This window comes from Calonectris borealis, chromosome 10 (genome assembly GCF_964195595.1).
Source record: "Calonectris borealis chromosome 10, bCalBor7.hap1.2, whole genome shotgun sequence".
NCBI classification, from domain to species: domain Eukaryota; kingdom Metazoa; phylum Chordata; class Aves; order Procellariiformes; family Procellariidae; genus Calonectris; species Calonectris borealis.
In genome coordinates this window covers 17173808-17194419 of record NC_134321.1, presented here as the reverse complement: position 1 = coordinate 17194419, position 20612 = coordinate 17173808, and the positions used below count along the sequence as shown (strand labels likewise).

The window sequence follows — 20612 nt, the reverse complement described above, 5'->3', positions numbered from 1 at the left end:
CTTTGCCCTCTCTGCCATGAATTAATTCAGATCCAAACTCTACTGCGGAATAAATGGAAAGATGTTTGTTTACAGCTTGAGGGATAGAAATCTGTTCAAGAGCCAAAAAAAAAAAAAAGATTGTATCCTATCAGTAAATCTTCCATGAGCCCAGTTTCTTAAACAGGGAAAAATACTGCTGGTAATACTGGATTCCTGCAGTGGGACCAGATTGAGTCACTACAGTTGTGGGCAGCTGTGGGTGTCCATGCTTGATAATTTAACTACTGAAAGCCATTGTTTTCCTCTTAGAAGATTCTGCTATATTATTTAATTTTCAGGTCAGGCTCTGTTCTTTGAGGATGGTCATATTTTTAATTTTCTAGGTGGATCGCTTCATGTTTGAAGGCACGGAGATCCCACTGGTCCCATCCTGTGCAGTCTTCATCACAATGAACCCAGGGTATGCTGGGCGTACCGAACTGCCCGATAACCTGAAGGTAAGGAGGGCAGACTGCATAGACAGAAAAAAAGAGGGATGATACAGGTGCTGGCTGCTACCCAGACCACCAGTGTGTCCATGACAAGGATTAGGATGTGATGCTTTTGGAAAGTTTCTAGGATCATTTTGAGATTTGAATCACATCTGTAAGCAAATGGCACTCTTCAGATTGCAGTCTGACAGGTGCCAGGCACGGTCACGCTGTGTCCTCTGAACAGTCTGGAATAGATACTCAGCCTTTTCAGTTTGCTGGAAAAAGCAAGAAACAACAGTGTTTTGATCTTGTGTTGGAACTGAATGTTTCAGGCTCTCTTCCGCCCTGTGGCTATGATGGTCCCAGATTACTCCATGATTGCTGAGATCTCACTCTACTCCTTTGGGTTTAATGAAGCCAAAGTCCTTGCAAAGAAGATCACCACAACATTCAAACTATTGTCAGAGCAGCTCAGCACCCAGGTAGATGCCTTAATGTCCATGAATGTTTTTTAAATGTGAGGCTTTCTCAGCCTAAGCACAAAGTATCTGGATGGTTCTCTTGGTGCCTTATGATAGCATATCACAAAAAGGTCACAGTACCCATTCTTCATCTACCTCCCTCCTTTCTAATTCTCATTTCTTCTTCTGTGGCTAGACTTGCATTCCCCTTCAGTCCTAGTTAGGATTACAAAGGCAGGACAGTTGAGCCAAGCAGCCCTGCCTACTTCTCCCTCCATCTAGGATCTTTCATCATCCGGTCTCCCTCACCCATAGTCTGTACAGCTGAGGACTAGTTAGTTGTTTGAAGGATCCTGAGAGCAGACTTGGATGAAGGAGCAGTTGTTCTGATGGCATAACTCTCTCATTTTTCCTTTCTTACCTGCTAACTGAGTGCATGCATAGGTTCACTCTTTTTTAGGTGGTGCTCCTGTATCTGATGACATTGTTTCCTCTGTGCCTTTTCCAGGACCACTATGACTTTGGGATGAGAGCTGTGAAGACAGTCATCTCAACAGCTGGCAACCTCAAAAGAGAGAATCCTACTATGAATGAGGTAAATGTGCTTATACTTCACACTGTCATAGACTTACGTGGCCTTTTCTGCAGCCACATAAGAGAGGCAGGATCTTTGAAGTTCTGAGTTCTTAAATCTTTGCAGGAGCTGATCTGCCTGCGGGCTATCCGCGATGCCAACGTACCCAAATTCCTGCAGGACGACCTGAAGCTCTTCAATGGTATTGTCTCAGATTTATTTCCCAAGATCAGAGAAGAGCCTGTTGATTATGGCATCCTGGAAGAAGCCATTCGCAAATCCTGCATCAAACAGAATCTGAAGGATGTTGATGGTGAGGGGAAAGGTTCTCCACAAGCTCCCTCTGGGCCTGGGCTTTTAGTCCAGTGCTCTGCCCTAGGAAAGAGACAGCTGGTCCCAGACCCACTCCGCATCATTTCCTCTACAGGTTTTGTGACTAAGTGCATCCAGCTCTATGAAACCGCTGTGGTTCGTCATGGCCTTATGCTAGTGGGGCCAACAGGCTCTGGGAAGACAAAGGTATGGTTGAGACACTGCGCTGGCCCCAGCAAACCATCGCCTACCTAGTGATGCAGAGGATCAAGGTTCACAGAAGTCTCATACTCCGGCATTTCCAGCTTCTCTCAGATAGAAGTCAGGGGAGCAAAATGCTGCCTTTCAGTATTGATTTATAGCCATGGGAAGTATATTAGTAGCTCACTCTTTCAAGTTGGGAGATTAGACTGAAGTTTATTAGCTCTGCTGCAGATTTCTAAGGCTGAGACATACTTTGAAATCTCGAGATTTCAGGCTTCAGGCCTCTTGCATGGATCTAACTTCTTCCCCCTGCATCTGGAATGCTTTATTTCTGTGAATACAGCCAGGCATCTCCTTACTATGATCTTATTCTTCACCACGTCTCCTTTCTCACCGCCTTTTGAATGCAGTTGCTGTCAGAGCAAGTGGCTTTGTCATTATGGAGCCATGGCAGTTAACTCTCTTGCTCTCCTGCTTTTGCAGAGTTATGAAGTCCTGGCAGCTGCAATGACGTCACTGAAAGGTCAGCCTGCAGCCAGTGGTGGGAATTACGAAGCAGTCAGCTACTTTGTACTGAATCCCAAATCCATCACAATGGGCCAGCTTTATGGAGAGTTCAACTTGCTAACGCATGAATGGTAAAGTACAAAACCTGCTTTCCTTCCTTCCAGATGGGAAACGTTTTTCTTCTGGTCTTGAGCGTCTTCTCTTCAAGGCTGAAAACTATTTAGGGTAGTGGCATAAAACCAGAAGCAATCAAGTCCTTATACTCACCAAGCTACAATAGCCAGTCACGGCGATTTAAGCTGACATCTTTTATTGTGCACTTGGCCTGGCTGCCAGCACATGCCCAGACAGTTACTGCAGCTGAGCTGGCAGCATTAACTGCGTAACAAGGAATAATTCAATTGCTTTGGAGCACATGCCCCTGCTCTAAGATACAGCAGCTTAAAAACATTTGCTTTGCTTCTAAAGAAAAGTGACCTCTGTGCTGCGCACTTGAATTGTTCTGTATAAATACACTGGTGGCCTTGAATGATGAGGGATGACTTTCAGGCATAAAGGGGCATTTCATTCTTGTTACCAGGGCTTCTGCTTGCTTACATGGTTTGGAAGCGAGAACCAGTAGCCCAGTTGCCCTCTTGACAGCCAGGTCCTACTGCTTGTGTTTTGATATGTGACCTGAGGTTGACTTCACAGCTCACTTTATCCAGAAGCTAAGGTGTGAGAAGCAGTGTGAATCTCCCTTTGGCCCTGTCACCCACCACTTGCTTAGGGGCAAAGCTAAAGACTGTGTTCTGTAAAACCAAGGAAGCTAAATAAATATGAAACTAACTGCCTCTAGAAAAAGTGCAAGCAAGTAAACATTACTGATGCTGAGACCCAGAGCTTCCCAACCTGGGCTCTGGTGCGTCTTTGCTGAAGGACATTTTATAGGATATTCCAGTTAAGCTCAACGGTTTGTTTATGATGTGACTCTACCCAAGGGCAGCATACAGGCACATCAACATGACAAAAAGAAAAATACAACAGCCCTGTAAAATGTATTTACAGACAAATCCATCTGTTTTAATCAGCTGAGCTTTAGGACAGACTGTTTTCCCTTGCTCTCAGTAACAATACTCTGGAATTCACTAGCACTATAAAAGTAATAAATAATTATTTAATAATGGGAGTAGAGTCCAGGGCCTGAACAGAAATTCCACTCCAAGTTTCCATGTAGAGATTAAGTTCTTGCTGTCAACAGCCAGCATTCCTTGTGTGTTTGCTCTCCTGTTCACCAGCTCCGGCACCACCTGAGTTCACAGGCAGCTGAGGTTGGGGAACTTCAGTTATAAAGGAGGTAGAGTCATGCTCTTTAGCCTGGACTCATCCTCCTAACCTATACTTATCCAACTGAAGCACCTGAATTAGCAGAGTAGCTGTCCTGAGTCTCTCTTTACACTTGGCAGAGAAAAAGAGGCACCTGCAGAGAGCAGATAACCCACCTATGACCTGAACTGGATGCTGGCAAGGCCTTTTTGCTTTTCACTGAGGACAGAGACGTTAAAGGGAAACTTGGCATTTTGTAGTTAGATGACATGACATCCAGATCCTAATGCCCAAAGAAATTCTCATGTGCCACTCAGGCTGAGATGTATGTCTCAGTAAAAGAAAGAATGACGCATCTTGATGCATCTCATCAACAAGTGAGGCACAGGTATCCTTGGGCACATGAACCAGGGTAAGGTTCTGGCTCTGTTGCGTTATATGGTGGAAGCTTCGCCATTGATTTCAGCAAAACCAGAATGGGCCAAGCCCTGCCTTCCTTCCTCCTTTCAGGACAGATGGAATCCTTTCCTCACTCATCCGGCAGGGAGCTGCAGCCACCAACACCAGCAAGAAGTGGTACATGTTTGATGGGCCAGTTGATGCTTTGTGGATTGAGAACATGAACACGGTGCTGGATGACAATAAGAAGCTGTGTCTCAGTTCAGGAGAAATCATCAAGCTAACAGAGGTAACTCCTCCCTCCTGCCTTTGCTGCCTGTTGTCTGTTTTCCTTCCTCCCTCTTGGAACAGACTTGACTTTTACTTTCCACTTGATGTCTGTGATGGACTTGTATGGAAATTGGTGTCTCAGTAGCAGCCCTTTGTTCGCCAGACTTCTTCTGTGCTGCACAAACACAACAAAAAGAGTGCTTCTGCAAAAAAGGGAGAAATTTCAGCTTCACCAAATTATGCTGAAAGACATATCAGAAGTGATCAAGTCCTTATCCTCCTTTCTCTCCTTTTGCAATTTCCAGAGCATGACCATGATGTTTGAAGTCCAGGATCTGGCTGTTGCTTCCCCTGCCACAGTCTCCCGCTGTGGCATGGTTTACCTGGAACCCAGCATCTTGGGGCTGGAGCCCTTCATTGAGTGCTGGCTGCAAAAAATCCCAGACATCATGCAGCCCTTCTCACAGCAGCTAGCGTCTCTCTTCAGGAGATTCCTCAAGGTGAGCTACCATGACGTTCCAGCCCTTCCATGGCTTGGAGCTTGTCAGCTCAGATATCAACCAGCCCAGAGTTGTCAAGGCCTGCATTAAAATGCCATTGTGGGAGCACTTCAGACTACCGGTATACAAACTGCTCTGTGAATTTCCTGGGTTTAATAGAGGTTATTCACTGATCCCTACAGATGTGACTTAGTCTTATTGGTCATTATAGTTTGTTTTATTTCCTTTTAAAATTATCTTCTGGACAAAATCATCCTTGGTGCAGCTCCACTGCTTACAGTGGAATTACTCCAGGGAAAAAATTGTAAGAACAAATCTTGTTATTTCTGCTATTCTCCTGAGCCACCATTTTAATAAATAACCCAGAGCTGCAAAGGAAAGGTCTGAAGGGAGCAAACCATTTCACAGCAGTGATGGCACAAGATGCATATCGCTGTTGCACAGAACCAAAAGGCAGGCCCAGAGGTTTCTCACGGCTTAGGCTGAACGAAGCAGTTTGACTTACTTTTCCCCAGTCAAAACGGTGGTACTCGGGACACAGCGGGAAATGGCAGCATTCTCAGTGATACCCTCCTTGCTAAATGTAGCCTGCAGGGAGGCGAGGAGAAACCAGAACCCTAGAAGGTAAAAACAAGATCAAGTGTGTGGGATGGTGACCCTGAGCTGTTTCTGCCTCTCCTTACAGGAGGCCATCAGTTTTGTCCGGAGGTTTGTGAAGGAGATAATTGCCTCAACAGACAGTAACCTCACAAGGAGCCTCCTCATGCTCTTGGAATGTTTGTTTCAGCCTTTCATTCCCATTGAGGTAGGATTTTGCTGCTGTTGCTTGCGTGCGCCTGTAACTCTTAAGGGCACTAAGTCATGCAGAGCACTAGTCACTGGAGAACAAAGCGTTGGTGCAGAAAGGTCACGCTGTAGCTCATCTATGTGGCAGAAGGCAATACAACATCCTGCAAAGCACAGGTAAACCTGGAAGGATTACGCTTTGCCCACTGAAAGAGCAAAAGATAAACTCCATGCCTACCAGGCTGGAAGGAAGAGGTTCACTTTTATTTATACCAGAGAGAATTGGAGAATGAGTGGAAAGCAGAGATCAGAGCTAAGCAGCGATGCACTTCAGATTGCAGGTCCTTTGAGAATTAATATTGAAAAGGCTGGACAATTTTCAAATTAAAAACCAAAGACTAAGTTCTTCTCCCAGCTCCTGTTGAGTGACATTAGTTCAGCAAGGAGAGTCTCTCAAGTATACCAGTGAAACAGCATGTTCTAATCCACAGAATACATTAACAAGGCCTGTGAAATCTGGCTAGAAAAAGCTACATAGAAGCTGAATAGGATTACGAGCACATTAAGAAGAGTCTGGTTTTTGTGTACCTTAACCATGCCGGAGAATTTTACTTCTGCTCTTCTCTGGTTCTCAGGGAATTAGGGTGATTCCCCAGGAGAAGGCAGCTCGTATTGGAGAGCTGATTGAACCCTGGTTTATATTTGCCTTGATCTGGAGTGTGGGCGCTACTGGAGATTCCCAAGGTCGCATGGCCTTCAGCTTGTGGCTGAGGGAGAAGATGGCAAAGGAAAAGGTGAGTAAAGGAAAAGCAGATCCTCTCTTATTATAGAAGAACTGGTAATGAGGAATGGGGGTCAGAGCTTCTTGAATGCCTGGAGGCTTTAGATGGGCTTCCTCTTGGGATCTGGTATACCATATCTGCCTCAAACTTCAAGGGACCCCTGGAGCTGGAAGATCTGGGAGAGAGACCTGACCCCCCTGGCCTGGGCAGCATCGCGTTAGTAAAGTCTTCCTTGCAGTAGTGCAGATCCTTCTCTGAATTCAGCTGAGTGGCAGACAGGCTCACCCCAGCTTTCTTCCCACAGATCCAGTTACTTTTCCCAGAAGAAGGGCTGGTTTATGACTATAAACTGTACGATGCTGGGCTTAGCAGTGCTGAAGATGATTTGGAAGAGGAGATCGTTAGGGAGGTAAAATATTTCACTTTTGACTCCAAGCTGGGAAATCTGGGGGGAGGGACCAGGAAGCAACACAGTCCTGCCAGATTTGGTAGGATTTTCTCATCAAGGGCAAATAAGAAAGGCCTACAGGAACCAAGTGAGAATGTTTAAAGTGAAATAAAGCTTTTCATTAGAGGAAGAAGGCAGTTTTTTGCCTTCAGGGTTGTGAAGCAGATCTTTCGAATCTGAGCCAAGGACTGGTCAATTCAGACCTGAGTGCCTCTGCCAGTGCTTAGGAAAGTGAGAGGGCTCTGCAAGTGTGGCTGCTGCAGGAGGACAGGGAGAAGCTCAGATGGAAAGGTCGATCTGTGTTAGAAAGCAGTGCACAACAGCAGAAGAGCTGTGTGCAGCAGAGTCTGGAGGAGGAGCAAGGCAGACAAATATGCCATCTTTTTCACAGAAGACAGCAGAGCAGTAGGGCATGCAAGACCCATCTGACTGACAGTCACCAGCCCCTGGGCTGAAAGAAAAACAAAAAAGAAAAAAAAAAGAAAAAAAAAAGAGGAAAAAAAAAAAAGAGGAAAAATGCTTCCCCTTTTTACAGAACAAAGTAAGGAGCCCTACATGAGCATCAGACGCTTAGCAGAAGCTGCCAGCGTCATCTCTGTGGGAAGGCCACATGGGGTGGTCAGGAATGCACATTTTCTCAGCGTTCTGCAGCACATGCCTCACCAAACCTCTATCTCACTTGTATAGTAGCCTCTGGGAGGTTAACCTGTGACTTGATTCTAGCACAAGTCGTCCATGTCCTGTACAAGTACAAAACATCCATATGCCTCTGAGCACAACACAGTGATGGCACCAAACATGAAGATAGGATCCCAGCTAAGCCCTCTTTGGCCCTGTGCCATGGGGGCACTTACAGGGTAGGTCAGCTTAGGACAGAATTCCCGTTCTTGCAAATATCACAAGTGGTCCATCATCCTTTGATCCTAGTTTTCAGAACAGAGGGCAAATATGTTGCTGCTGGGGCAATGATCTCTAATTCTTGGGCTACATCCGTCCCAAAGGGAATGAGTCAGGCACTCACAGCATTGCCATACAGGAAGGTTTAGGTGGCAAGACTAGACGAGGGGCTGGAAACCTGAATTCCTCGTCAGAATCTGAGCTACTACACAAGGAGCTGTGATGGGGAAAACACAGCAGAAATACTGTTTTCCTATTCCCATAGGGGATAGATGCAACCGCCCCCTCTAAAACACACCCATACCTTTCAGGTGTGCTGGGAGAAGTGGCTGGACTCTACAACAAAGTTCACCATGGTTCCTGATACCAACTTCTGTGACATTATTGTGCCCACAATGAACACAGTCCAAATGGCCCATCTGCTGGAGCTGTTGCTCACCAACCGTAAGCCAGTACGTGCCCAGCCTTGTCTTTGATTTTTTTGATTCAATCTTGTTCTCTTTAACAGGGGCACCTTTTCCTCTCCCAGGGGAGAACCTAACAGCTACCTGACACCTTTAGATTGTTTCCCACTCTCATGGATTTGTATTTCTCTGCTCAAAAGCTGTGCCTAAGCAACAAGAGTTCTCCGTTCAGTCCCCAGGCACTGTATCAGTGCCCAAAAGTAATATCAACTCTCAATTGTTCAATCAAAATGCAACGATTGCTAGATCCCCTCTGTACCACGATGATAGGCCATCACCATCCCTCTTCACCTGTTTCCTGTGGTTCCATTTCATACTTCTTTGGTTAGATTCCTTCCACGTGAAGACAGCTGTTACCTTAAACAGCTGTCCCTGCTGCAGAAGCAAGCCTTCTATGCTCTCCCAGCCTTTGAATGCCTAAGTGAGCAGTAACCTGCATTTCCTCCAGCAAATGTCAGAGAGATGGGAAACACAGACTGTCTGCCTATGGTTATGCTGCCTTGCTAATTGTACTTCTAGGTTCTCTGCATCGGTCCCACTGGCACAGGGAAGACTCTCACAATTACAGACAAGCTTTTGAAGAACTTGCCTCTCAGGTACATCACGCACTTCCTGATGTTTTCGGCACGCACCTCTGCTAACCAAACCCAGGATCTCATTGACAGCAAACTGGATAAGAGGCAAGTTTCCTTTCTGCGTTTGCAAAGGCAGTATCCCTGAGCTTAGTGTTTCTATCAGCTTGGCCATTTAGTTTCATCCAAAGACCTGAAGGGGGGCCCCAAGCACATACAGCTGTGGATAACAAATAGGGCAAACAGCAAATCTCAGCTGGGATGGTGAGAGCCAATAATAACTTGATACAATGGCAAGAAAGTCAGAAGGATTAGTGAGGGTCTGTAAAAGTTGCTCCAATTCTAGTTATTCCAGAAATGCTACATTTTACAGCACAAGTGTTTGCAAACCCTGGTGTGGGATATTTATAGAAACTGATGAGGGGAGAAAATGTGGCTGCTGACTCCCAGTCCAACTCCCCACAGTTAACAGCTTCCCTTTTTCTTCCCTGGTCGACCACTGGTTTGAAGTTTCCAACAGATTCATGGGCTCAAGCTTTGCTTTTATTTGCACCCATTTATTCATTTACATTGTGCATAAGTAGACAAAACCTCACTCGTGTTTGGAAAGCCAGTGCCTCAAACATTGCTCTGGATCTTTTCCGTGCAAGGGCCCACCTAAAGGGATAATGGAGTGTAAATGTAAGGATAGCTGAAACTGCTGACCCATGAAGCCTCTAGAGAAAAAACTGCTCTTGAATCAAGTTAGGAGTACCTTTGCAATAGGAGTTGTCCTGTGTCCTCATACGGCTTCTGTCCTTACAGGCGGAAGGGTGTGTTTGGGCCTCCGGTTGGGCAGTACTTCATATTTTTTATTGATGACTTGAACATGCCCATGCTGGAGAAATATGGTGCCCAGCCACCCATCGAGCTGCTGCGGCAGTGGATGGACCACCAGGGCTGGTACGACAGGAAACAGATCGGTATGACCCAGATCCTTTGCCCAGGACTCTTGGCAAAAGTTGGCCTGTTGACAGATATGCATACCTACCGTGGAGATTTGTGGTGAGGGTTTTTAGCTAAAACTTAGCATTCATTCTTGATTTTGCACTCTTCAAGGTGCTTTTAAGAAGCTGGTAGATATTAATTTTGTCTGTGCCATGGGACCTCCTGGAGGGGGAAGGAATGCTGTCACTCCACGCCTCACCCGCCATTTCAACTACCTCTCCTTCACGGAGATGGAGGAAAGCAGCAAGAAGACTATCTTCTCCACCATCCTTGGCAGCTGGATGGGTAAGTTCTGCAGACAACTGCCACCTTCTCCTCATGTTGCAAGTCAACCCGATGATAATGGAGGTTGAAAGGGGAGGAATTAATATTGATGATCTGATCAGAGTGTTGGAAGCTGGAACTTGCATTAGTTTCTTGAAGATGCTTTTGTTTTAATCTTAGCAAACAGAGAGCTCATACACTGTTTTGTCTCAGGGCCAAACTCTGCTGGTGCAAATCAGCAAACTTCAACTTTGGCTCTCACAGTTTCATAAGGTATCCCATAGCCGAGGCCTTTCAAAGAGGATTTTGTTTGTGATGGATGATGCAGATATCCTTCACCTCAGCGAGTAAAGTGGTAACTCGGGTTTTTTGTCTTTTTCTAGCTGGACTCCTAGGAGAAAGAAGTTACAGAGATCCAGTGCGTAAGTAAGAGCAGAAAGATGAGAGAGAGAGAGAGACTGTGGACAGAACAAGCTGATGGGCACAGCATGGCATAGCTTACCTGTGCTTTCAGCAGACAGACACTTGCCCAGACAACAGCCTTCTGTGGAAGCAAAGCCTTCTGTTACTCTCCATCTGCTGCAGCCTGTGGACAGCTGAGCAGGGAGGATCTAAGCATGGTGCTACAGCCACCCAGAAAAAAGGGTTCATTTGGAATGAAATAAGTCCTCTTATATTTGACAGGGTGGGAATTTAGGATCATCTTTGCAAATGTGCCCTCATCTGCAAATCTGCCAGTAGGAAGAAGTGAGAATAGTGGGCTATGAGAGAAGCAAAGCAGAGCTTTCCGAGTGCTTGCAATATTCACAAGCATCAGTACATGACTATGAGCTCAGGGGCACACTGAAGCATCTAGCTGTGATTTAAAAAGAAATTAAAGAGTTTTGGAAATAATGAAAAAAAGTGCAAAATGCTAGGGTGTCACAGGGCTCTACTTCCCCAGCAGCGTTTGTAATGAATTTGATTGGGAGTTAAAAAAAAAAAAAACAACACCAAAAAACCAACCAAACTATTTTATGCTCTAAAACTGGCAGCTGTGTTTAAATCTTGCCAGACTATTGCATAAGAAATTATTCCTCAGTGGCTTTGCATTTGCTGAGCTCAATGAATCGCAAGGCGGTTTAGTGAAGAGGGCACTCACACCTTCTAGCTTAAAGTAGCTGAGACTCCACTGAGGGAGTACAAGAAGGGAGAAGGAAAACCTGTCTGCGAGTATTTCGGGTGGGCACCAATTACCTGTCCGGCAATGCCTCCTCTCTCCCTGGGGTGCGTGGAGTCTTAACACCGCAGAATTGTTGCGATGCATTCTTCCCTTTGGCTGGGAAACTCATTGGCAAACCGTCCACTGCAGTGAGCAGGTGCTTGGTCAGGTCCCCACACAGACCCTGCATAAGAAATCAGAAGACAAGTCTGTTCCTGGCAAGTCCTAGCAATGCCTCTGCCACTCAGTGCCACCTGTCTGCGCTGCTAGGACCTTCGCATCCTCTCCACCTTCCTCTGTCTCTGCAGCAGGAGCACTTGCAGTCAAAGACTTGAACGAGCCCTTGGTTGATGCCACTGTCTGCATGTATTTGACCATCACATCCCAGCTGCTGCCCACACCAGCAAAGTCACACTACACCTTCAACCTGAGAGACCTCTCCAAGGTGTTCCAGGGCATGCTCATGGCTGAGCCCAGCAAGATCGAGGTGAGTCCTCCCATCAGCACAGCTGTGCCACCCAGGGGAAGACCAAAAACGTGCCAGTTCAAGTCTCATTGACAGGCCTGCAAACAGGCCGCAATTTCTTGTTGAAGCTGCATTTTGGTACTGTTCAATGAATGCGGTGACCTTCCCTTTGGTTATATGGCCTAGTACCAGTAGTAAACAGACCCCCCCTGCCTTGGCGTGGAAGCAAGTGAGTGGCTACAGGGAGTCAGTACGACACAGCCCGGCCAGTCAGGGCTGGATGGAGCCATAGGGGACCAGACAGGGCACCACAGAGGGGCAGAGGTGTTGTCCTGTTACCAGCTTGTAGCAATGGAGGCTTCTGCCCCTTTGGCTCTCCTGAGGACCTTGCGCTGGCTCCAGCCTAGCCAACAGAGATTAGTTTATCCCAGGGAGTACTTGGGGCCCTGGTTCTGTGCTACACCTGAATAAAAGGATCTTTCCAAAAAACCTAAGAACTTCTGAAAACAGTAAAAATTAAATCAAACTGGGGGAAAGATAAGGACAAACAACATAAATTTTACATCTCTCAAAGAAAGCCTGACATATGGACAACTAAAGGGGGAATTAGCTGAAGCTGTAATGAGCTCTCTGCAAAGCAGCTGTTTTGACAAGGGTTGTTTTTGAGAGGAGAAGGGAATGCAGCTTTCTCCACCCAGTTCTTTCTCCACTCCAGCTGCCTTCTAGCAGGAGTGGAGCTGGCCACATGCCGGGCAGGAACCAGCTTTCCTGACCATGAGGCTCTTAATATTTCTCTGCTTCTCTCACGGGGGTGTTTTGCTGGGATTTCCTACCAGGACAAACTGCAGCTGCTGAGACTGTGGTACCATGAGAGCTGCCGGGTCTTCTGTGATCGCCTGGTCAGCAAGGAGGACCAGACCTGGTTTGACAACCTGATGAGGAGTATGATGGAGGAATTAGGCACCACTTTTGAGGAGGTTGTCCCCTCCCAGCCAGTTCTGTATGGGGACTTCATGGAGCCATATGCCAATATCAAACTGTACAAAGAAATCGACAGCCAGGAGAAGGTAAGGACCCTGGGAATCATGATGATGTGAGCTATGTTCACATCTTCCAAGTCTTCCGCAAACAAAAGAAAACAGTTAATAGTAATCATGGGGCTGCTTGAATTGAAGCAAACCCTCCTAGGACTCTCCTGTGAAGCCCTACCTCAGATATGGATAGTGGCTGCATTTGGTGCAATGGGAAGTTGAGGTGGAACAAGCTGTCTCTGCATTGTCATCCTGGGGGCAGCCTGCTATGCCAAATCTCCCAAATGAACTGCACTTGGGACTGAAAAGTGAAATTTGCTGGAAAGAAATGGCACATTACCCCCAAACAATACTACTTTTGCCATTAAAGACTTGACAATTGACCTTTACAAGTAATTAATGTTACTGCCAGATTCCCTGTTGGAGAAGATACTGCAAGTACTTTGGTAGTGATAATTAAGCAAAGGCAATGAGCAGCACGTTTTGCACTCATTATCCGAAACGGATTATTATCCTGTCCTCTCTCCTCTTGTGATAGCTGTGTGACAAGGACTGGTAATTAACTGAGCTTTCCAATCTCTTTCACAAAGTAGGTAGGCCTGTCCCCCACTGAGGTGAGCACAGCTGAGACAGCCAGACTTACCAAGCTGCTGTAGAGTCTGCTGACGCGCACAGGACTTTGGCACCTAGGCAGGGTCTCAGCGCTGTATGAATGCCCGCTGATGTTGCTTGCCCAGGTTCACAGTGAAATTGCTGAGGGGGTAGGACCAAATCCCACATGTCTTCATGCTTCATCTCCTGCTCTGGCCTGAGGATGCTGTTGAAGAGAGCCCTCGAAAGGGCAGGAGAGACTGCTCCTGCAGCTATTCTGTGCGATGGCTGGAACAGGAGAGGAGTGTGCTTCTCTACTCATCTACAGCCAGCAGGGTTTTCTTCCAGCACCTGCCCTTTCCAGCCAGGATCCTGACCACAGGATGCAGCAGCAGGCAGTGGTCAGCTATAGAGCGAGGAAGCTCTCCCAGAGGGAGACCCTGGAACAGCATGGGTCAGGCAGCCATAAGAGATTTTATTTTGAGCTATGCCTTGATGTTTCTCCAGGCAAACAGCACCGTTGGGAACAGCAGATCTTGGTCACTTGCCTGAGTTAGTTTAAGGTCACCATTCAGCAGCTGCTGCCACCGCTACTAGCTAAATTCAGCCCAGTCCAATGGTAGTTCCTATAGGAACATGGAGCAAAGAGAGCCATCACCACCCCACAAGCAGCTCCTAGGGAGCAACTGAGAGAGGCAGCTGCTCCCAGCTGCTGAGCACCAGGTTTTGCCCTCCGAGAGGCCTGGCTGTGCTTACACACAACCACCCACACACAATTGCTTTTATCTGGTAGCCACAACTGACTGTTTCTGCCCACAGCTGAAGGTTGTGATTGAGGATTACCTGGAGGAGTACAATCAAATCAACACCCCAGAGCTGAAGCTTGTGCTTTTCATGGATGCAATACAGCACATCTGCCGAATAAGCCGGATCCTGCGGCAGGCTCCAGGGAATGCTCTTCTCTTGGGCGTTGGGGGAAGTGGGAGACAGTCTCTCACCAGACTGGCATCTCACATGTAAGTAATGTGCTCCTATGCACATAATGTGGAGCAGCTCCATTGGGGCTGCCTCCAGAGAATCCCTTTTCCTGCTCTTCCTGCTACTGGTTACGCATTTTTCTGGTTGCTGACTCTTCAGATTTAACACTCGAGAGCTAGGGCTCAGTTAACATGCACACCTACACTAGAAAAATCCTTCCTGGGAGCTGGGCAGCAGGAAGACAAAGACAGGAGTTACTAGTGACAGCCTGGCAAGTAGAACTTGTGAGTCTTGGGAGCCAAGGGGCTTCAAGGGGGAAACATGAAGAGCCAGGGAACTAGGCTGGGGAAGCAAATTCTTCCAGCTCTGAATACAGGGTGTGATCCTAGAGAAACGCAGTCACGGTTCCCAGGTGCACCAGTCTCCAAGGGCAGCATCACAAAAAAAAATCCACGTTGAGTTGCTCCCTCTGCACTCTGAGGCACTGGGCCCAGGAAGCAGTGTGACTCTGTTAGCTCATGGAGTTTTACTTCTCCTGGTTTCTAGCTAGCTCAGGTATCTCTGCTTTAAGTAGAACATGCTCTTGGGTTCGTGGCTGAACATGCACAAGGACAGGCATGTGCTCAGGACTCATTGCAGGAAAACAACTTACTTGAGTCCTCTCCCCCTGAGTCCACGACACATACTCAGGATTGACAAAAGAGGAGATTTTAATTGGATGTAACTCCACAGGCTTCTCTTTCCTTTAGGGCAGATTATGAGTGTTTCCAGATTGAACTGTCGAAAAATTATGGTATGCCTGAATGGCGAGATGACGTGAGGAGGATCATGATGAAGGCAGGCCTTCAAAGTCTACCCAAGACGTTTCTGTTCGTGGACACACAGGTACAGGAATATTAGCATGGTGGACTCCATCTCAAAAGGAGTCAGAAACACATCTCTGAGCTCAATAAATCCCCCTAAAGAGGATTGAGAAGGTTGATGCAAACCAGGCACAACTTGTATTTCTTAAGTAGCCCATCTTCATCATCTTATAAAAAAGCCCCAGGGATACTAAAGGTGGTGCATTTGTTGCTAGAGGGACTGTAGAGCTGTGTGTGAGTGGGCTGATTCTTCTGTTGCTCAAGGAAGCCTCTTTCAGCTCCATCCAAGTATTTGGTGAGATCAGAGATTTTAGACCCAGCTGTCTGAAGCTAAGCACTACACTGACCACTGATACTAGAAGTCCTAAGCAACATCATTCTCTTTCTTTTCAAAGATAGCAATAGACTTAGGGCCTTATGCCTGCTGGTTCCAAAGGATAATGTTGGCTTGTTACTGTAAACTGTAGCTTGCTAACGACTAGGCCAACTTCTGGAATTCACGGTTATGTTCCCCATAGGCTTTTTTACTACCTTCATTATCATAGGAACCAACTCCCTTCTGGCAGTGCCCTAAGCAGTGAGATGAGCATCTGTCAAATGCTGCTTGTTCCTGCATCCCTTTCCCTGCCGTGAGAAGCCTATGTGGGAGAAGGGGGGCATGGGAGGGTGCATTTAGTCAAGTAGATGGATGCATGTATTTCTGATTTAGCAAAGGTGGAGAGGTGAGTGTAGCTCTGGAGGGAGATCGTCCCACAGTCTGTGACACATCCCTACAATTACTCTGTCTCTCGCATTGATGAGCTTTATCCTAATAGTGAAGTGTTCTGTGCCGGAGGAACAAAGACCCAGAGCAACCTGGTGTCTGGGGTCTGGTTGCAGAGTCACTGCGAGGCAGGGAGCAAGGCCCTGAGCGCAATTTGTAAGGAGACAGTGAATGAGCAGGAGGAGGCTTGTTCTCAGACACACGCCCCCACTCCTGAAATGGCTGAACATGGCTGTTCAATGCTGGACAAGGGTCAGAGTATGCTTTACTGGAGCCGAGTGATCATAGAAATAATTTCTTATAACACAGGCTGAAGGCTATGTTTATCCAGAAGTGATCTACATGGCATGTGAAGACATGGCTGTCTTATGACTTAGGAAACTGCATTTTCCTCCCCCCCCCATCATCTACTTAGATTAAAGATGAATCCTTCCTTGAGGATATCAACAACCTGCTCAACTCGGGTGACGTTCCCAACATTTACAGCCCCGAGGATCAAGAAGAGATCATGACGGCTATGAAGGCCGTTGCTCGAGATCTAGGACAGCAGCCCACCAAGGCCAATTTGATGGCTGCATACACAGGACGGGTTCGCAGCAATATCCACATGGTCCTGTGCATGAGGTACAGTTCAGGGGTAGGACTCCATGCTGTCAATGTTAATTATTCCCTCCTTGTCCTTTGCCTTGCATCACTTTGTCATGGGACCTTTATTTCCAAGCCCCTGACTTTGGAGGAGGAATAAGATTTGCATACCACCTTCCCATAAGACTGGATACTTTTTTTTTTTTACACTTCGCTGGTTTCAAGATGAAGTTTGAAAAGTTTAAGAATATGATTATATGTGATCCAGATTAAATGCAAGCTTCCTCCTCCTTCATGCACCATTGACTTGTTTGTTACAAAAACATCTTGCTTGTATTTGGGGTTCAGTTGCACCATGTTTACTCATGAATCTAGTGCATAGTCCATGAGCAGCTTGCTTCCTTGTGGAAGAGTTGCCAGAAGGTACGGGGCATTCTCAGTGCAAGTACAAGTGGAAGAATCAGGGCCATGATTTTGGTCTGGTGATGCGATCTCTGCACTAACCTGCTTGAAATAGACTTCAGATCACATTTATTTCCTCCCCCTTAAGTGTTCTTCCTAGGGAGGGACCCAGAAAACATCACCCCACTACCATCTTAATACTTCCATAATATACCCAGGACTTCCAAGGAGTGAGCTGTGACGTGCACCTTAAGATATGCAGCTCACTGCCTGAACTTACATTCCCTGTTTCCCTCCCTCCTCCTTCTTTCTTGGGTATATTCCCTTCCTTCTTACTCTGTAAGAGTTCAGGATGGTTCTAGGGAAGTAGGAAAGCTATTTTAACCTTACATCTACAGCTAGTTGTAACATCTCTTTTCTGCCTGTCTTTCCCTCAGCCCTATCGGAGAAGTCTTCCGCGCACGCTTGAGACAGTTCCCCTCTCTTGTGAATTGCTGTACCATCAACTGGTTTAATGAGTGGCCTACGGAAGCCCTGCAGTGTGTTGCCTCCTCCTTCTTGCACGAGATCCCGCATCTTGGTGCCAGTACTGAAGATGTCGATGGGATGGTAGGTGCCATACTGAACACACAAAACACAGCTCCTGTATGGTCAATGTGCCATGTCTCTAGATACATATAGACAATGGATGCAGGACACACCTGCAGAAGGTCCTACCCTGTAGCAGAAATGTTTCATGGCAGGGTCATTCAAATACAGAATTAGTTAGCTTTTGTATGCCTTGAAATGGGCATGTCCATTTGTCACCCTCTTTACGGCATTGAAGCCCACAAGCTTATATAAGCTCTGCTGTGACTGTATACTTAGGCTCTTTGTAAGCCCCTTGTGCTCTCTGTGGGTGTCACACAGACTTGCCTCTACCACATATTCAGGACTGAATAAGATTGTTTCTTTCCTTTCTCCTTGTAGGTTCAAGTATGTGTAGAAATCCATCAGAGCGTGGCAAAGAAGTGCCGAGTGTACCTGGCAGAACTGGCCAGACACAATTATGTCACTCCCAAGAGCTACCTTGAGTTCCTCAGCATCTTCTGTTCCCTGATTGGAAAGAAGAAACAGGAACTGAAGACAGCCAAGAAGAGGATGAAAAGTGGCCTGGACAAGGTTCATCCCTCACACCCAGGAGAGCTTTGGGCCCCCCTTACCTGCTCTGAGCAGTGTATTTATAGCTGCAGAGATGCAGCGAGGTGCCCTACACATCTCCTGTGTAACAGGAGAAAACTCATGCTAAAACAAATGAGAACTATGCCTTCGGCCAGGGCCAGTCTTTCTGGAGGTCTGAGTCTGTAACAGCTCTAAAAGAATGATGGTCCCCAGTCTTTGGGGACCACAGACCTCTCTGTAGCTCATCATCTCTCGGGATGTTCCTTATTAACCTTTTAATTGAAAGCCCTATAACAGCAACACTGTTCTGCTGACTGATTGCCGTGAGCTCATGGTGTGCAGGCACCATTAGACACCACTGTTTATAAGCACGCTACAGTGCCAGACTGTTGCTTAAGCAGGGACCAGCTTTGTTCAGCCTGACACCGGGCAGGGAGCACTCACCGGGGCAGCACAGCCCTTTCCTGGGGCTTTCTGTGGCTCCTGCCTGTGCTCTCACTCTGCTCTGCTCCCACAGCTCCTGCAAACAGCAGAGGATGTAGCGAGGATGCAGGAGGAGCTGGAGTCTGCCCGCCCTCTCCTGGCACAGGCAGCCAAGGACACACTGGAAACCATGGAGCAACTGCAGGTACCACTGCTGGACAGCCCTGCACTTTCCAAGTCTGACTGCTCAGGCTGGACACAGCGCTTGGGGAGGCCTTGTGGGGATTGTATGAAATCCTGCTTGATCTGACAGTAAAAAGGCCTCAGATCAGCAGAGCAGGTATTTATGCAGAGCAGCACTGCCAGCGAGAATGGCCTTCTGGTGTTGGTGGGGGCCAGTCACAACCTACCAGCCAGGTGCTAGCAGAACCGATAGCTCACATGCCCATCTGAAACCACAACCCAGGGGTCAGTCAGCCAAGCTACCAGCTCCCTTTCCTCACTGGTTTAGATACTTGCAAGCACAGACTAGCAACACCACTAACAAAATCCTCAGGTGGCCTGAGCAGCTCTAAGCCCAGACTGTTGTTGCTGAAAGGAGTCGTTCCCCCACATCCCACCCCCAGGGAGCCGATCTAGCTGCAGCCTGCCCCTGCTAGCCCAAACTTCAGGGATCATCACACAGAGTCACTCATGCCACTGCAGAAGAGGGAACTGTCCTGTGTTGGCTGTCACTACCTTCCCTCCCTCCTTGTGTTCCTCCCTGCCTGTCTCCCTACTGTGGGATGGCCAGACTGAGACAGAGGGAACAGAGACTAACATCATACAGCTCTGCATGCCAGGGGGAAAGAGTCTGCAATCTCCCATGTTCCCACGTAGCAGATAAAGATTTGTCAATACTCCACGTTCCCTTTACACCTCCTGCTGGTGTTTTAACCCTCGGGGTAGGCAGAAGTGACAGTTTTAGAAACAAAACCCTCAGCGTATCTTCTTATTCCTCCATCTCCCTACGCATTTGCATCCCTATGCATCCTCTCCCTATGCCAATAGGAAAAATGGGTAGACCACCTAATTCCTGCAGGACTAACACCATTCCAGGCACAGCCAGAGCTGGAGCTTGTGGATGATCTCTACAGGCTGACAAAAACCTCCTGCCAGTATGATGCAGGAAGGGGATCCCCTCCAGCAGCTAGGCCCCAGCATGTCTCTGCTGGAAGAAAACACATGGCCTGCCAGGACAGCTGTGATCCTTACCTAGCAGTGCTAATCCAAAGGGATGCTCTGGCTCCAGCATGCTTCTGAGGCCGTCTCTGGTGTTGCAGGTGGATACAGCTGTGGCTGAAGAGACAAGAAGTGCTGTGCAGGCTGAGGAGATGAAAGCCAAAGTGAAAGCTCAGACAGCCCAAGCCATTGCAGATGATGCTCAGAAGGACTTGGCTGAAGCCCTCCCAGCCCTGGACAGTGCTCTTGCCAGCCTGAGGAACCTCAACAAAAGTGATGTTACAGAGGTAACTGGGTTGAGGGGGAGGTGGCAGAGCTGGTTCTGGTCCTGGACGGCCTCTCACTTTGCAGCAATTCCCCTTCTTCAGACTTGCAGCATCCCCAGCATCTCCATCCATCCCCCAAGCTCACATTCTGGGCAGCTGCCCATGCAGCTTCTCAGCCTCATTCCTTCAGAAGCAGAGTTTTGGAGGGCAGAGAGGCAGCAACTGGCTCCTGGGTGTTCCTAGATGTGTTTCCAGCTTGTGCCGGAGAGGGTGTTGAGGAGGGCTCACCCCATGGTGCCTGTCCATGGGGGTAGGCGGCAGGCAGTACCACAATGCAACCCTGAGTATTGACTGCACAGGGACAGATCTAGCAGCACATTGAACCAGCAGGCTGTTTTGAAAGGGGATCCACCACAGGCAGAGAAGAGGAAAAGGCAATGGCTGGTGCGCGGACTTCAAGGAATACTGGCTTGA

The 20612-nt window shown here is 47.5% G+C and overlaps 1 protein-coding gene across 1 annotated transcript in view; it reads left to right on the top strand.

Annotated features, from left to right (window-relative positions):
• The window catches only part of DNAH1 (dynein axonemal heavy chain 1), a 71368-nt gene that overhangs the window by 32994 nt on the left and 17762 nt on the right, over positions 1-20612 (top strand). Inside the window, exons 30-54 of the mRNA XM_075159116.1 lie at positions 366-479; positions 788-937; positions 1425-1511; positions 1617-1803; positions 1918-2009; positions 2490-2644; positions 4329-4506; positions 4793-4987; positions 5673-5792; positions 6409-6567; positions 6860-6964; positions 8212-8352; positions 8884-9044; positions 9741-9898; positions 10035-10208; positions 10571-10609; positions 11697-11875; positions 12691-12921; positions 14296-14492; positions 15204-15339; positions 16496-16704; positions 17505-17676; positions 18037-18228; positions 18746-18856; positions 19974-20159. Coding sequence (XP_075015217.1) covers positions 366-479; positions 788-937; positions 1425-1511; positions 1617-1803; positions 1918-2009; positions 2490-2644; positions 4329-4506; positions 4793-4987; positions 5673-5792; positions 6409-6567; positions 6860-6964; positions 8212-8352; positions 8884-9044; positions 9741-9898; positions 10035-10208; positions 10571-10609; positions 11697-11875; positions 12691-12921; positions 14296-14492; positions 15204-15339; positions 16496-16704; positions 17505-17676; positions 18037-18228; positions 18746-18856; positions 19974-20159 — 3828 coding nt within the window. The remainder of the gene's footprint in view (positions 1-365; positions 480-787; positions 938-1424; positions 1512-1616; positions 1804-1917; positions 2010-2489; positions 2645-4328; positions 4507-4792; positions 4988-5672; positions 5793-6408; positions 6568-6859; positions 6965-8211; positions 8353-8883; positions 9045-9740; positions 9899-10034; positions 10209-10570; positions 10610-11696; positions 11876-12690; positions 12922-14295; positions 14493-15203; positions 15340-16495; positions 16705-17504; positions 17677-18036; positions 18229-18745; positions 18857-19973; positions 20160-20612) is intronic.